Source organism: Chanodichthys erythropterus, chromosome 22 (genome assembly GCF_024489055.1).
Source record: "Chanodichthys erythropterus isolate Z2021 chromosome 22, ASM2448905v1, whole genome shotgun sequence".
NCBI lineage: Eukaryota > Metazoa > Chordata > Actinopteri > Cypriniformes > Xenocyprididae > Chanodichthys > Chanodichthys erythropterus.
Window position 1 is genome coordinate 17,734,715 of NC_090242.1, and position 16,151 is coordinate 17,750,865.

General features: G+C 35.2%; 1 protein-coding gene across 1 annotated transcript; it reads left to right on the forward strand.

The window, feature by feature from the left end:
• Positions 1–3,534: 3,534 nt before the first annotated feature.
• smarcb1b (SWI/SNF related, matrix associated, actin dependent regulator of chromatin, subfamily b, member 1b) lies at positions 3,535–15,476 on the forward strand. Its single transcript, XM_067375857.1, is given in 10 exon segments — positions 3,535–3,554; positions 3,556–3,649; positions 4,707–4,818; positions 4,973–5,081; positions 6,309–6,446; positions 8,032–8,159; positions 10,302–10,468; positions 10,698–10,888; positions 14,804–14,935; positions 15,071–15,476. Coding segments are annotated over 10 exon segments (1,131 nt in total). The 3' UTR covers positions 15,111–15,476.
• Positions 15,477–16,151: the final 675 nt, after the last annotated feature.

Consider the following 16,151-nt stretch of genomic DNA (forward strand, 5'->3'; position numbering starts at 1 on the left):
TTTTTATGTCTGCATTATTGAATGAATTGGAAGTCCTGTGCGCACTGTAAAGTTTATGGCTGCTGTGAGTGCTGGATTATGACCAGAAATATTGAAAAAAAAAAGATTTTCCTTCAGATGAATATGCACACATGGAAGTATAAATATAACATTTTCATGCAAGGTGTATTTAAAAATTGCTACAAAACAAACAATATCACAATAGAAGGTCATTGGTATTTCATTTCATTGCTTGTTTTACAGTTGTCTGCTGGGCTTTGGCAGGCTTTCGAGACACATTTTTATGCAAAATTATTCTCTCACATAAAAACATTGAAACTGAGCAGACACTCCCTCAGGATACACATTTCAGTAGTGACTAAAGGGCTAACAGACCAGTGAAACTGAAGAACTTACAGAGTCCAGCATAGTTTCACTGAATCCATCTCTGGGGTGAAATGTACATATTTTGGGTTGAGGAACATTTATACAAGATTGCCATCTAGTGTTCATAGAAGGCATGGACAGCAGCATCTAAAATGGACAAGACATATTTGAGAAAGTAGATGCAAGTGAAGCTTATCAATTAAGTCTCATTTGCATTTTGGTGGTTCGTGTTTAACCCCGTGTTAAAAAAAAATAGAGAAGCAAAGATGTATCGTTCATAAGCTACAACTAAGCCACTGCGGATAAAGGTACCTTCTATTCAAACAGGCAATGAAGTGTTAGATCTGTGGGCTTATCCCATCATTTCATTAGGATTATATATCAGTATGAGGGCAAATTGCTTGCAATTCAAAAACCGCCTGAGTAAAGAAACACATATAATGAGATTTCTTTTTTTTCTCCTCTGAGGCTCAGTTCTGTCTTTTCTATTATCTTCCACTGTGTTTTTAATCTCTAATGTGAACCTATCTAAGAGGAGCTCTCTTGTAAAATTATGATTTTCTTTATTAATTGACTTAAGAGACTGACTATGAAATGGGGTCACATAACACTCAAGGCCTATTTCGTTTAGCAGAAACACTCAATTATAGCAGCATCGTGTCCCTTATGCACCAAGATCATTGTCAAGTTTTAACTCAGTGTAGAAAACTCAAACTCATATAATGTTCTTTCATACTGAATTGTATGTGTCATGGTTAGACTGAGACATACATTGAGATATTTGCTGAAAAGGTGCTTTGTATTGATTGATTGATATATTTCAGTTCTGTTTCACATTTGTTCCCCAAAGGACAAAATTAAATTACGGTTGAACCACTGCAGTCACATTGACTGTTTTAATGATGTCTTTAGTACCTTTCTGGACCTTGAAAGTGATTATATTGCTGTTTATGGATGAGTCATATTCCTCTTAGATTTCATCAAAAATATCTTAATTTTAGTTCTGAAGATGAACGAAGGTCTTACAAGAGTGGAACAACATGAGGGTAATGACAGGATTTTCAATTTTGGGTGAACTAACCCTTTAAAAGTATAGTTGTGTAGGCTGTAGATAAAAATATTTCATTAAAAAAAGCTCTTCATTTGAGTTCTAAAGATGAACAAGTCTTACAGATTTGGAAAGAGACACACTTTCCAAAGTATCAAAAGGATGTGATTAAACTGCTTCAGGAAGAGTATTTCACTGTAAATCTTACTGGTAATGACCAATTATTAATGTTCCAAGCCAAAGGATAATGTGAAGTTTAATGCAGCATGTTTAATGAAAATATGTGTTTGCGTTAATGAAGCGAGTTCAGGCGGTGACCTGTGTTAATGGATTAGATCAGGGAGTATGCCAGCTACTATCTATCAGGGCCATGCTTCAGGTGTGTGTAAAGTGCTGCAGATGTAAGAGTTTCACCACCATTTTAGGAAATACCACCACATGAATGTAGAATGAGCAGATTTCTTCTTCATAATGGAGATGTCGCACATGATTACCATTTTAAAAGGTCTGTTTCAAACATTATTTCTGTACCCTTTAATTGCTTGCACATTTTCCTCCAAACTTTCCAATCTAATTAGCATAGTCACATAATTGCAAATGAATTTAAATAATTTGGCTTTAGATTATATGACTCAGAGATCTCAAGCAAAATGTTCTTACTGTTTTGATTGTTTTTTAAAGGGTTAGTTCACCCAAAAATGTTTACTGCTTCATGATGGCCGATTTCAAAACAAAGCTACAGGAAGCATCGGAGCATAATGAATCAGCATGTCGAATCAGCTGTTCGGAGCGCCAAAGTCATGTGATTTCAGCAGTTTGGCTGTTTGACACGCGATCCGAATCATGATTCGATACGCTGATTCATAACGCTCCGAATCTTCATGAAGCAGTGTTTTGAAATCGGCCATCACTAAATAAGTCGTTATTTTGTTTTATTTTTTGCGGCACCAAAAAATATTCTCGTCACTTTATAATATTAATATTGAACCACTGTACTCAAATGAACTCATTTAAATATGTTTTTAGTACTTTTATGGATCTTGAGAGAGGAAATGTCATTGCTCCCTATGCAGGCCTCACAGAGCCATTGGATTTCAACTAGAATATCTTAATTTGTGTTCCGAAGATTAATGATGGTCTTACAGGTGTGGAACGACATGAGGGTAAGTAATAAATGACAGAATTTTCATTTTTGGGTGAACTAACACTTTAAAATAAATATTTTTAGCAGAATGCTTATGGCCTTTTTTTTTAGCTTGTGTTTTGGCTCATACATTCACTGAAATATAGTTCATATTGTCCTATTGATTGAATACTGAAATAACACACAACTTGAGTGAAAGGCCATGACTGGTTCTTAAAATGTGAGAAACACATTAACACTTTTCAAACCTGTTACATTTATAAAAGCAGTTTTATTAAAATTAAAAATGTGCTTTTACTGTATTTGTTCATGTTCCAGCAACAAATTAATAGACCTATACAATGTAAAATGTATATTAATAATACATTTTATATTAATATACAGCCTGCCAAATAACTCTCAAGTTGCTTTAATGCATAAAGTTCAACCCAGTGTTATTTTAGTTTTTATTTTAGTTTTATTATAGTTATATATATATATATATATATATATATATATATATATATATATATATATATATATATATATATATATATATATATATATTGTTAATTTTAGTTAAATGTTTAGTAATTCTGTGCTTTTTTTTTATTATTTTTGTATTTTTATTCAAGTTTTAGTTTTAATTCATTTTAGTTTTATTTATTTCCAGTTAATAATTTTAGTGCTCCAACTTAAACTTATTTCAGTTTATTGCCAACTGGGCATCATTTCTCATTTTTGTTTGGTTTTAAGTTTTTAATCATTTATAATAAATAGCCTACTGCAATATTCCGTAGAAAAGTAGAATTGTCAGTACTGATTTTTAAGATATTGAAACTGTTTTTAGGGCTTCCTCCTTGTATTGTAACCATAGACTGTAAAAAAAGATTGTAACATCCAGTGAGGTGTCCTCCAACAGCAGGCATTACTGCACGCCTGCAGCGTGGCGCCCCAGACCATGAGCTCTTCCCACCTCGCCGCTTCCTTTATACGCATGCGCGTTGTCGCTCATTGTGTTCGCAAAGATGGCGTTGAGTAAAACATTTGGACAAAAACCAATAAAATTTCAACTCGAGCAAGATGGGGATTTTTACATGATAGGTTCAGAGGTACGTTTTCTGTTTGCACGTAGCATTATGCGTATGTTTACATATGATATGCATTAATGTAGCCATCATATTAACACTAAAACATCTTCTTTGACTTGTCTTTGTTGGTTGTTGTCAGTTAAAGATGCTGCTATCTGCATATCGACGTAATGAATGAATGATTAAATTATCAATAAAACTTGCAATCATCTTCGTTCCTCTATAAAGTGAAGCACTTGCCTCTCCGATGTATAAAAGTCAGATTTAAAGTGCGATATTTATATTTGGGCCAGACAAGTTGACAGATAACGTTATAATTATAGCAGTTTTTCATTTCAATAACATGTTAAAGGGATAGTTCACACAGAAAATAATTATATTATTATTTACTCACCCCGTTGTTCAAAACTTTACTGACTTATTTTTTTTCCCTTGGAACACAAAAGGAGATGTCAAGAACAATGTTAGGAACTGACAGCCTCAGTCTCCATCTACTTTCATTGAATCTGTTTTCACAATGAAAGTGAATGGTGACCGAGAGTTTGGAACATGAGAGTAAATGATTTCAAAACTTAAACATTATACTCCATCACACCATGCACACATGTGTGCATAGAATAACACCACTCTTACTATTTTTTTAGCATATCTTTCTATGGCATTGATACTGTATTAAGAATAGTGTGCGGGGCTAAATACAGCAATGCATTTATTTTAAGGCAAAACACCACATGTGAATAGGGTAAAAATATATATATCACCTTACTTACCCAGTTAATCAATCTTAAGACAGTTTTTTAAATTACAAGTTTTCTGAAATGTTGTTTAAAAATGCAAACGAGGCGTTAACAAATTAAGCCTTTAGATATATGTTTTATATAGAAATCTACAGATGCAAATAGATAAAGTGTAATATATAAAAACACTTAAATGTGTATTTTGGATGTTTTCTTTGCACTAGTCTGAAACTAAAGTAAAAAAATCTCAAAACTGACCACTGCATGAAAACAACAACGGGGGAAAAAAGTAGTATCTTCCTTTAAACACATTTAGTTTTTACTTTGTTTTTGCTTTCTAGGTTGGCAACTACCTGCGTATGTTCAGAGGCTCTCTGTATAAGCGGTACCCGTCACTATGGAGACGCCTTGCGTCCGTGGAGGAGCGGAAGAAGATTGTAGCATCATCACACGGTAAGTGATTCCTTTCCCTTTAAATTATCTTTTCAAATCCTTAGGTCCAGAAGCACCCATAAGCCGCATCTACCTCAAAGTCCTTTAGACCTGCTTCTGGACAGCAGTTTGTGCAGTGTTCTTTTTGTGTTAGATCATGGTTACACAACTTTAGCCACCAGTGTGACCCTGCTGAAGGCGTCTGAGTGTGAGGAGATCTTCGAGGGGAATGATGAGAAGTACAAGGCAGTGTCCATCAGCACAGAGCCTCCGGCGTATCTCAGGTGAGGAGTCTTGTGGTCCTTGGTTATGTGATGTACAGGACCGTCTAAATGGAAATAAGAAGTAATAAAAAAATATAACAAATACAGCATCATGTACTGGGGTTGTTTTTATTAATACACATATGACTTCTATTAGTATTTTAGAGCAGATTTTATCTCTGTGTTCTATACAAATCATTTATATATGATAATTATATATAACCACAGTTTTTAGATTGCAGTTCTTGAGGGGATTTTATTTGTTACACACACACACACACTACCGTTTAAGTTTTAGATCTAAGATTTTTTAAAAATGTTTTTAAAAGAAGTTTCTTATGCATTTATTTGATTAGAAAAACAGTAATATTGTGAAATATTTTTTTACATTTTAAAATAACTCTTTTCTATTTGAATGCATTGTCAAATGCAATTTATTCCTGTGAGGGCAAAGCTGAATTTTCAGCATCATTACTCCAGTCTTCAGTGTCACATGATCCTTCAGAAATCATTCTAATATGATGATTTGCTGCTCAAGAAACATTTATTCTTTTTTTTATTATTATTCATTTTTGTTCCCAGGATTCTTTGATGAATATAAAGTTCAAAAGAACAGCTTTTATCTGAAATAGAAAGCTTTTGTAACATTATACACTACTGTTCAAAAGTTTGGTGTAAGTAAGTTTTTTTGTTTTTTTTTTTACTTTAAGAATGAATACGTTTATTCAAAAGGGATGCATTATTATTTTGAACTTTATATTCATCAAAGAATCCTAAAAACAATTGTACACAACTGTTTTCAACATTGATAATAATAATAAATGTTTCTTGAGCACCAAATCAACATATTAGAATGATTTGTGAAGGATCATGTGACACTGAAGACTGGAGTAATGATGCAGAAATTCTGCTTTGATTTCACAGGAATAAATTGCACTTTAAAATATACTAAAATAGAAAATTGTTATTTTAAATTGTAAAAATATTTCACAATATTACAGTTTTTTCTGTATTTTGGATCAAATAAATGCAGCCATAGTGAGAAAAAGAGACTTATTTTAAAACATTAAAAAATTGTACCGACCTAAAACTTTTGAACGGTACTGTATATAAATTGTGTGTATATATATATATATATATATATATATATATATATATATAATTTTATAGCTATTTGTGAACTATGTAGCCTAAAAGACAATTTTCTGTTGGAGTTTATGTTGTTTTAACTCTGTATCTGAAATTTAGGGAGCAGAAGGCAAAGAGGAACAGTCAGTGGGTGCCCACCCTACCCAACAGCTCCCACCACCTGGACGCAGTGCCTTGTTCCACCACTATCAACAGAAACCGAATGGGACGTGACAAGAAAAGAACCTTTCCATTATGGTAAGATGAGTAATGAGAGTCTGACGAGTTTTTTTGTCTTATCGTCCATGTCTGCTTTAAAAACACATACACCTCCATTCACAAGTTTGGGGTCAGTAAGATAAATTTGCTAAGCCCAAACTTATGAACAGTAGTGTATGTGTTCAAAAGTTTGGGGTCGGTAAGATTTTATTAAAATAAGTCCCTTATGCTAACCAGGGCTGCAATTATTTGATCAAAAATACAGTAAAATCAGCAATATTGAAAATAATTATTATTACTACTTAAAATAACTGTTTTCTATTTTAATATATATTAAAATGTAATTTTTTTCATGTGATATCAAAGCTGAATTTTCTGCAGGCATTACTCCAGTCTTTAGTGTTGCATGATCCTTCAGAAATCATTCTAATACACTGATTTCATGCACAAGAAACATTTCTTATGATCAATGTTGAAAACAGTTTCATATTTGTGTGGAAACCATGATGCATTTTTTCAAGATTAAAAAATCTTACTGACCCCAAATTTTTGATTGGTAAAATATATGCTATCGTACTTCTAAATGTTGACTTCTGGGAAAATGGAGCAAAATTATTCATGACATGCATATTTTTGTCCAATATGATGCTGTCTGCCTCAATTTGAAATATTCCAGTAAAAAATATGTCAACACTGAAAAGAAAATTAGCTCATTAAGTCTTTTCACAGGTTTTTAAACATTTCTTTGGAGATATCTGCCAACAATCATCAGTGCGTTACTCAATCTAAATTTGATTAAGAAACTTAAGACTCCGATTAATTATTTAAGCAACCGTTGACTGTAACATGATGTTATCACAGTAATGTCAAACAAGAGGATGTTTATGAAGGAACTAAACCACATTTCCTCTATATACTTCCCATGACTGAGTTGTTTCAGGTCAGCAGATGAAGCAATCGTCCAAAACACTGGCTTGTTATTGCTAAGAGATTCTTTCAGGTTATGTTGTTTATCTCTGACAGAATCTGTTCTGATTATGTTATGAAAAGCAATTACCCTTGATAGGCTAATTTTTCTTTGGACATGCTGAAGTTCCTTCTTCCTCACTTCCGAAAGGAAAGGACACGAAAGGATAATCTGATGAAGGTCCAAATGCTCAAAGTCCCCTTTTTTAAGACGAACAAAAATGAGCCAGATGCATTTGTGGTTTTAGGTCCTCGATTGACCTGCATCTCCATCTTATGTCCTTTTTGGGATATTTAGCTGAATGTAATGGCCAATATTGTCAACATACCCTTCTGAAGGCTCTGGTAAATGTCAGTGATTGGCTTTAAATGAGACGGTTCAGACTGGAATGCCGCCAACAAGCTGTTGGTTTAAAGCAATGCTCCAGTGTGTCCAAAACGACTTCATTCTGCTGTCATTACTTGCAAGACAAGCATTTTAAATTCCTCACATAATCACATATGTAGGTTGTTAAACATTCAGACATTTGTTGAAAAATGTGGGCTGTTGTTCAGAATCAGAGCCCTGGTGTGGACTTTAAGAACACATGCTGCACACATGGTGCTAATTAATTCTAGAGTGTGTGTTTATGGGTCTCTGCTTTCCTTCAATGCATAGTTTTGATGACCATGACCCTGCAGTCATCCACGAAAATGCATCCCAGGCAGAGGTCCTGGTGCCTATCCGCCTGGACATGGAGATTGATGGGCAGAAGCTCAGAGATGCCTTCACCTGGAACATGAACGGTAAGGCTGGCCACACTAGATGATTTTCAAATCTTAACTGATTTTAAAACTCCGAGATACCACAGATGTTAGGGCAGTTTTAACCGATTTTTAGCATTTTAATCCTCCGAATGCACACACTAGAAGATTCGTCCAGACCGCAAGACCACACACTTGTTGTTTGTAAATATTTTCAGTGAGATGAGATCTCACAAACACTCACGAGGTCAAATGTGACTTAAGAAAAACAAATGGAGGATGATCAACATCGTCAGCTGGTTCTCCTGGTGGAGTTTTGTTTTACAGGAAGAAAAACAAAGGGGGAACAAATATGGGTGATCATCTTTCTCAATACTCCACATTCTTGGCATGTTTGTGGCTGTCAAGTTTCAGCTATAGAAGAACGAAACATCCGGTAGGTGAAGCTTGCTCGCTCTCATTGGCTACCGCGGGAATCAAGAGGCAGCCTGATCAAGAGTATGTTTATTTACGATTTGGGATCGTGCAGGCTCCGACATGATAAGAGCAGTAAAATAATCTTAATGACACCACACAGTTGAGGATTTTTTTGGACAAAAAGTCTGTTGCGAGAAGCCTCGAATCAGGCCACACCCCCCAGATCATTGGGGTTTACCAATCGAGCCTGAAATCGGGCTTAAAATCTTTGTGTGTGGTCAACCTGAGGCGGTAACAAAATAGAAAATCAGTTGTTTACTAGAAGTTTTTCAGAAAACTATTATCTTATGCACATTATTTTCATAACAGTTAAGCTTAATTTTCCCCCAAACAGTCATTACAGTAAGCTGCAAAAATCTTATTCACATTAAGAAATGAAAATCATAAAGTTCAGACACAATCTGTGTGTTTTTTTTAAATACTGTGTATTATTCTTACAATTTAAAGTAACTTTTTAATTTATTGTAATATGTTTCATTTGCAGTATATCATTATCCTCCAGAAATCATTCTAATATGCTGATTTGGTTCTCAAGAACCATTTATTATTACTTTTAATAAAATTATTAATAATATGTTGAAAACAATTGTGCTGCTTCATATTTTTGTGGAAACCGTGATACATTGTTTCGGGATTCTTTGATGCATATAACATTCCAAAGAACACAATTGGTTTGAAATAGAAATCTTTTGTAACAAAGTTTTAAATGTCACTTGTGATCAATTTAATGTATCCTGGCTGAATAAAAGTATTAAAGGGTTAGTTCACCCAAAAATGAAAATTATGTCATTAATTACTCAACCTTGTCTCGTTCTTCACCCGTAAGACCTTCGTTCATCTTCAGAACACAAATTAAGATATTTTTGATTATATTGATGACTCAGTGAGGCCTCCATTGCAAGCAAGACAATATCAATACCCAGAAAGCAACTAAAGATATTTAAAACATTCATGTGACTACAGTGGTTCAACCTTAATGTTATGAAGAGACGAAAAAAAAAAAAGAAAAAAGACGTTATTCAACAATATCTAGTGATGGGCATTTTCAAAACACTGCTTCATGAAGCTTCGAAGATTTACGAATATTTATTTTTTTGAATCAGTGGTTTGGAGCGCAAATCAAACTGTCATGTGATTTCAGTAAACGAGGCTTCGTTACATCATAAGTGTTTCAAAATTTCAGTGGTTCATCACTGGGGAGTTAGATACATGCTCTGAACCACTGATTCGAAACAAAAGATTCAGTATTTTGAAATCACCCTTCACTAAATATTGTTGATTAAAGTAGTTATTTTGTTTTTTTGGCGCACAAAAAGTATTCTCGTCGCTTCGTAACATTAAGGTTGAACCACTTTAGTTACATGAACTGTTTTAAATACATCTTAAGTAGATTTCTCGGAATTGATTATCTTGCTTAATTATCTTGTTAATTATCTTGCTGGCAATGTAGGCCTCACTGAGCCATCGGATTTTATGAAAAATATCTTAAGTTGTGTTCCGAAGATGAACGAAGGTCTCACAAGTGTGGAACGATGAGGGTGAGTAATTAATGACAGAATTTTCATTTTTGGTTGAACTAACCCTTTAAAAAAAAAAAAAAAATGACTCCAGATTTTTAGTGGTAGCCTATGTTTTCTTTTGCTGAATGCACTATGCATTCATGCTAAATACATTTAAGTGGAAAAGTGTCTGCTTTTGTGTTTCTAGAGAAACTTATGACTCCAGAGATGTTTGCTGAGATCCTGTGTGATGACCTAGACTTGAATCCTCTCACCTTTGTCCCTGCCATCGCCTCAGCCATTAGACAGCAGATCGAGTCCTACCCTACCGACAGCATTCTGGATGAGCAGACGGACCAGAGGGTCATCATTAAGGTGTGTTTTACAGTGGTAGCCAAAAGCAAAAAAGTTAACTTTGAACTTAATTAGACTTAATTAGAATTAGAAATATTTATCAAGGCCTGATTAATATTTGTCTGAAAAATTGTCTCTTTATGGCCATGTTCAAAAAGCAGCAGAATTTGGTGTCAGTTCTGTATTTGAGCCAGAGGCCAGTCATAATGCATGTGATTAATTCCATTGCTGACCTGCATTGTGCTTTCAGCTAAACATTCATGTGGGGAACATCTCTCTGGTGGACCAGTTCGAATGGGACATGTCAGAGAAGGAGAACTCGCCAGAAACGTTTGCTTTGAAGCTCTGCTCTGAGTTGGGCCTCGGAGGAGAGTTCGTCACTACCATCGCCTACAGCATCCGCGGACAGCTCAGCTGGCACCAGAGGACGTACGCCTTCAGGTGGGCAACACTGAAATCTACTGATAGAAAATTCATGTGCCTTGGGGCTTTAGTTTCAGGATGATGATGGTCCATTTATATGCAATAGTCCATAAATGAGGTAGCTGCCCCTCTAGAGACACTGGATTCCCCATAGAGTCGTTTTAGGACAGTTTTTGTTTTTAAAATCAATGCTTGCCATGATTTAAACCGTACAGTGAGTGTAAAAGGAGAGTCGCTGTGGTTTTCCCTCTGTGGCTCACTGTTGAGACATGATTTGTTTTCTAGTATTTGTACCGCCACCTCACTGTCATAAGGCAGAGAATGAATTATTTCCCTAGCCTGTAATTTAGCCAAGAATCAGTAGGTATTTTGTAAACAGACTAAGCCTATTCACAGTTTTCGCAGAAGAATAAAAAAAAAAAAAATGCAACTATACATGCCTTTACAACTCCTTTGCATGTAGGTTGAATTGTTTTCCACTTGCCACAAAAATGTATTTACCAATGAGAAAGATGCTTATGGGTTATGTGTCGGGGATGGCATTCTAATCACTGTCAAGCACTATAAAACTCAAATCAGCAACAAACATTTGGAGTGTACGGAGCCCCAGACATGACATACAGGAAAAAAATGGTAGGCTAAATCATGTGCACGATTTACTAAATCATGCACACAATTTACTATTTTGAGGTAATGAATTAGTAAATTGTGTGCACGATTTCATTTTTTTTTTCCTGTATGTCATGTGTGTGAAATATGTGAGTGAATATAAATGATATGGCTTTTTTAGTTCCTGAAAAAAAGCGGTATGGAATCAATAATACTTTTTAAATAAATGTATTATTAAATGAAATAATTTTTTTTAAAGAAATTAATTTCTTTCAGCAAGTATGCATTAAATTGTTGCATACAAAAATCATAAAGATATGTTACAAGATTTCTGTCTTAGATTTGTATGAATATAAATTTGTAAAAATATACATCAGGGGCCGTATTCACAAAACATCTTAAGGCTAAAAGTAGCTCCTAACTTGCTGATTTAGGAGAAACTCTTAAAAAATAATGGACGTGTCAGTCCTAATTTTAGGAGTCCTAAATTTTTGCTCAGAGTATTTCGCAAAGCATTTTAGCGCTAAAACTAGCTCCTAAATCTGTGAAACATTAGGAGTAGTCAAGAGGACTTCTAGAGGCAATATAGATTTGAATCTACGATGAGACGCAAAAAAACGACAAAAAAAAACAACAAATAAATAAATATTGTCTGATTACCTGTGGAAATGGTTTTCATGAGTTCACACTTACAAATGATTGAATAGAGTAAAAAATATATATATGTAATAAGCGTATTTGGTGTGCTGTCCAAGGGGATTGAGGGCTCCGATCTTGGAATTTAGCCCAAACCCAAAGTTATCTCTGTATCCCCAGCTGAGAGTGAAGAGTGGGGTGGCGGAGGGATGCAGAAAACTGTCGAAGTAACTATAGGCGAGTCAGCTTTCATCTGTGTATATATTCCTCCTCTTGAGCTGATTAGAAAAACTGTTTGAATGTGTTTCTCCCAAACTTTGTTTATAAAACATAATTTGTCGCTTGAATTCTGCATTCTCTTGAGATGTGGACAAATAACTGTATATACTAGTTTAATTAGTGACACCTATTTTAAAACCTTTATGGCAACATTTTTATTCAAAAATATTTATTTGAATAGGGCAACATTTGTATTTTAAAACCTTTATTTTAATATGGAAACATGACACGTCATTCTACAATATTTCTATGATTAAATCGCTGACTCCTCCCCCATCAGCCAATCACGGTGTGTATACTCCATAGGTCAACCCTGCCCTTACTCTTAGCTTAAGACTTCTCTCTATTCCTTAGTAAATGTTGGTCTCAGCAGCTTTGTGAACAGGTTTTAAGAGAAAACTCTTAGCTAAGGACTTTTACTGCTATTTAGGAGAACTCTTAGTGGTAAGATAAAATGTTTTGTGAATACGGCCCCAGGTTTCCACAAAAATATTAGTGTTTTCATCATTTATAATAATATGAAATCAGCATATTAGAATGATTTCTGAAGGATCATGTGACACTGAAGACTGGAGTAATGATGCTGAAAATTCAGCTTTGTCATCAAAGGAATAAATTACATTTTAAAATATATAGAAATAGAAAATCATTATTTTAAATTGTAATAATATTTAACTTTATTGCTATTTTAGTGTATTGTGATCAAATAAAGAGATTTCTTTCCAAAAAAACCTTACAACCCCAAATGTTTTGGAAGGTAGTGTATGTCTCACATGTATGGTTTTCTTTAATATTTACATTTAAAGGGATAGTTCACCCTAAATTAAATTTATTCCATGATTTACTCACCCTCAAGCCATCCTAGGTGTATATGACTTTCTTCTTTCAGACGAACACAATCGGAGATATATTTAAAAATATCATTAGTCCTCCAAGGTTTATAATGGTTGTGAATGGCAGCCCAAATTTTGAAGACAAAAAAAATGCATCCATCCATAAGAAAAAAGAATCCATATGACTCCGGGGGTTAATAAAGGCCATCTGAAGTGAATCTATGCATATGTGTAAGACAAATATCCTTATTTAAAACTTAAAGTAAAATAACAAGCTTCCAGCAGGACAGCCATACGCATTCAACGTACTTCCAAAAAGTGACAAATATGACATATCCTCATAAACACCTAGGATGGCTTGAGGGTGAGTAAATCATGGGATAATTTTCATTTTTTGGGTGAACTAACCCTTTAATATCTTTTTGTTTGTTTGTGCTGTACTGTATTGTTTGACCTGTATCCATATCCTGTGTGTCTGTAGAGATTGTGGAGTCTGCAGCCTGATTCCATTTTAAACAATGATTTACTGTGTTATTAGGTCATATGAAGTGGAATTTCCATTATGTGGTCAAATACACACAAACACACACGGCATGTCTTGTTTATGCCACTAAATTGAGACCATCTTTAATGCGGTCTGGGCCATCCACTGGTTCTTTACAATCTCATTTATTTGTCTGACGGCAAGCAGACAACCATTTGAGCATTGTGACTTCTCTTTATTGTTCCTTGAAGTAGTTTTGTGTTTCTCTTTCCTCTGTTAGTTATAAAGTAACTACATTTTCTCCCTGCAGTACAGCCTACATTGATTTTTGCTTACATATTGATTCATAATTAAGTTGCTTTTCTCTTGCATGGCTTGCAACCTTACTTTTGCCTTTTTAGAGATTTGGATTTGTGGGGGTGTAACCAGTTACATTACTTTTCACCATGCTGTCTGTAGATCATAGGTGAAAATGGCACATAATTTGCTTTGTGGTTCAGTTAGAACGGTTAAAATGTTACAAGATTGAGTTTTTGTTTAATTCTTTGTGATTAACGTCATTGCTTTTTGTTTTTGCTTTGCAATAACCTTCTAATTGTTTGCTTCTCCCACTGTCTGTTCCAATAGGTCTGATTTCAGGTCAATATACTTCAAAATTTCTTGATCTCCTCTCCCTCTTACCCCCCAACGTTTCATACCCTGGGAAGCTGAGTACTTTTAATCTTTTCTTATTTTATTATACCTTTGCAGGACATGTGCCTGTATATGTCCATGTCGTTAATGTCTAAATCAGTTTTCCCTCCTAAAAATGACATGGCATAAACCTAGTGATACCAGAACAGACAGTGGTTTGGTGACTGTCATGTTAGACCCCTGCATGTGCTGCCACAGCATGGCTTTGATTTCTGTATGATGGTTAGAAGTAAATTGTATGATTTTATATAAACAGTTTTTCTTAACAAATGTTTAATAGATATTTCTAGATGTCATTCATCACCTTTGTGCCTCAGTGGTCATCAGTGAAGCATCATTGGTCTTCCACGATGTTTAAGAGATGCTGTCTACTGACTCCATCTGGCTCATTTCCTGTAGTGAGAACCCATTACCTACGGTGGAGATTGCCATTCGGAACACAGGCGATGCCGACCAGTGGTGCCCTCTGCTGGAGACCTTGACAGATGCGGAGATGGAGAAGAAAATCAGAGACCAGGACAGAAACACGAGGTGAGAACATGTTCAAATTAGATCTTGCCTACTTGACACCATTTTATTTACTGATTTAAAATATATAATATCATTTATAATGAAATTAAGTGCATTATTATTGCACCTGAATAATGTTGCATTTTTATTTCACAGGCGTATGCGACGACTTGCCAACACCGCCCCTGCCTGGTAAAGACTGGACGTTACTGATGCTGCCACTCGATAAGCTCACTGTCTCTCAAAGGGCCTCAGGGTTGCTGGAGGCCTTTGCACAGATCTACACAGCTCTAGATAACATTCCTCCAGCCTTCTGACCTCCTCAACCCACACAGCATTACACACTTTCTTAATATCAGGCCTTTAAACTCTGATCTGGCATCAACCAGGCTTTACAGCGCTCATGGAGGCTGTTCAGGAAGTCTCGTTAGAATGCCTGTCGTTGCTGATTCTCTGGTCTCCAGTTATAGGGACATCTGTCTAGTCTGGTTGTAAGAACAGGACATTGTTGAGAATGTTTGATTGAGTGTTGTGTTTTTCGTTAAAGGTGCTAATGCATACTATGAACTTGAATTGCTTTTTTTTTCTTTCTTTTTTTAAATAAAGACAATTGCAAATTGCATTCTTATGGTTGTTTTTTTTTTTTTTTATATATATATATATATATATATATATATATATATAACTTGTGCCAGTCTATCAAGGCACATGTTATATTATATACATGCACACCGATCTGCGATCAGGCATAACATTATAACCACTTACAGGTGAAGTGAATAACACTGATTATCTCTTCATCACGACATCTGTTAGTGGGTGGGATATATTAGGCAGCAGGTGAACATTTTTGCTCTGTTCAAATACCCACACTTGTGCTCTTTGCACTTGACCACTTGTCTACTTACATGACCTATTTCCTGTATTTGGCTCAAGTGTGTAGAACTTTTGATTAGGCTACCCATTGGGACACACTAGGGTGCGTTCACACTTGTCATGTTTAATTGGTTCGATTAAAACGAACCCTGGTGCGATTGCTCGGTTAGTGCGGTTCATTTGAACATATGTGAACGCTGCCATCCGAACCCTGGTGCGCACCTAACAAGCGGACCGAGACCGCTGAAAAGATGGGTCTCGGTCCGCTTCCAAACGAACTCTGGTGCGGTTCGAATGATATATGAATGCAACACGGACCAAAGACATGTAACCGAACCAAAAACAGGAAGACGAGACCCTA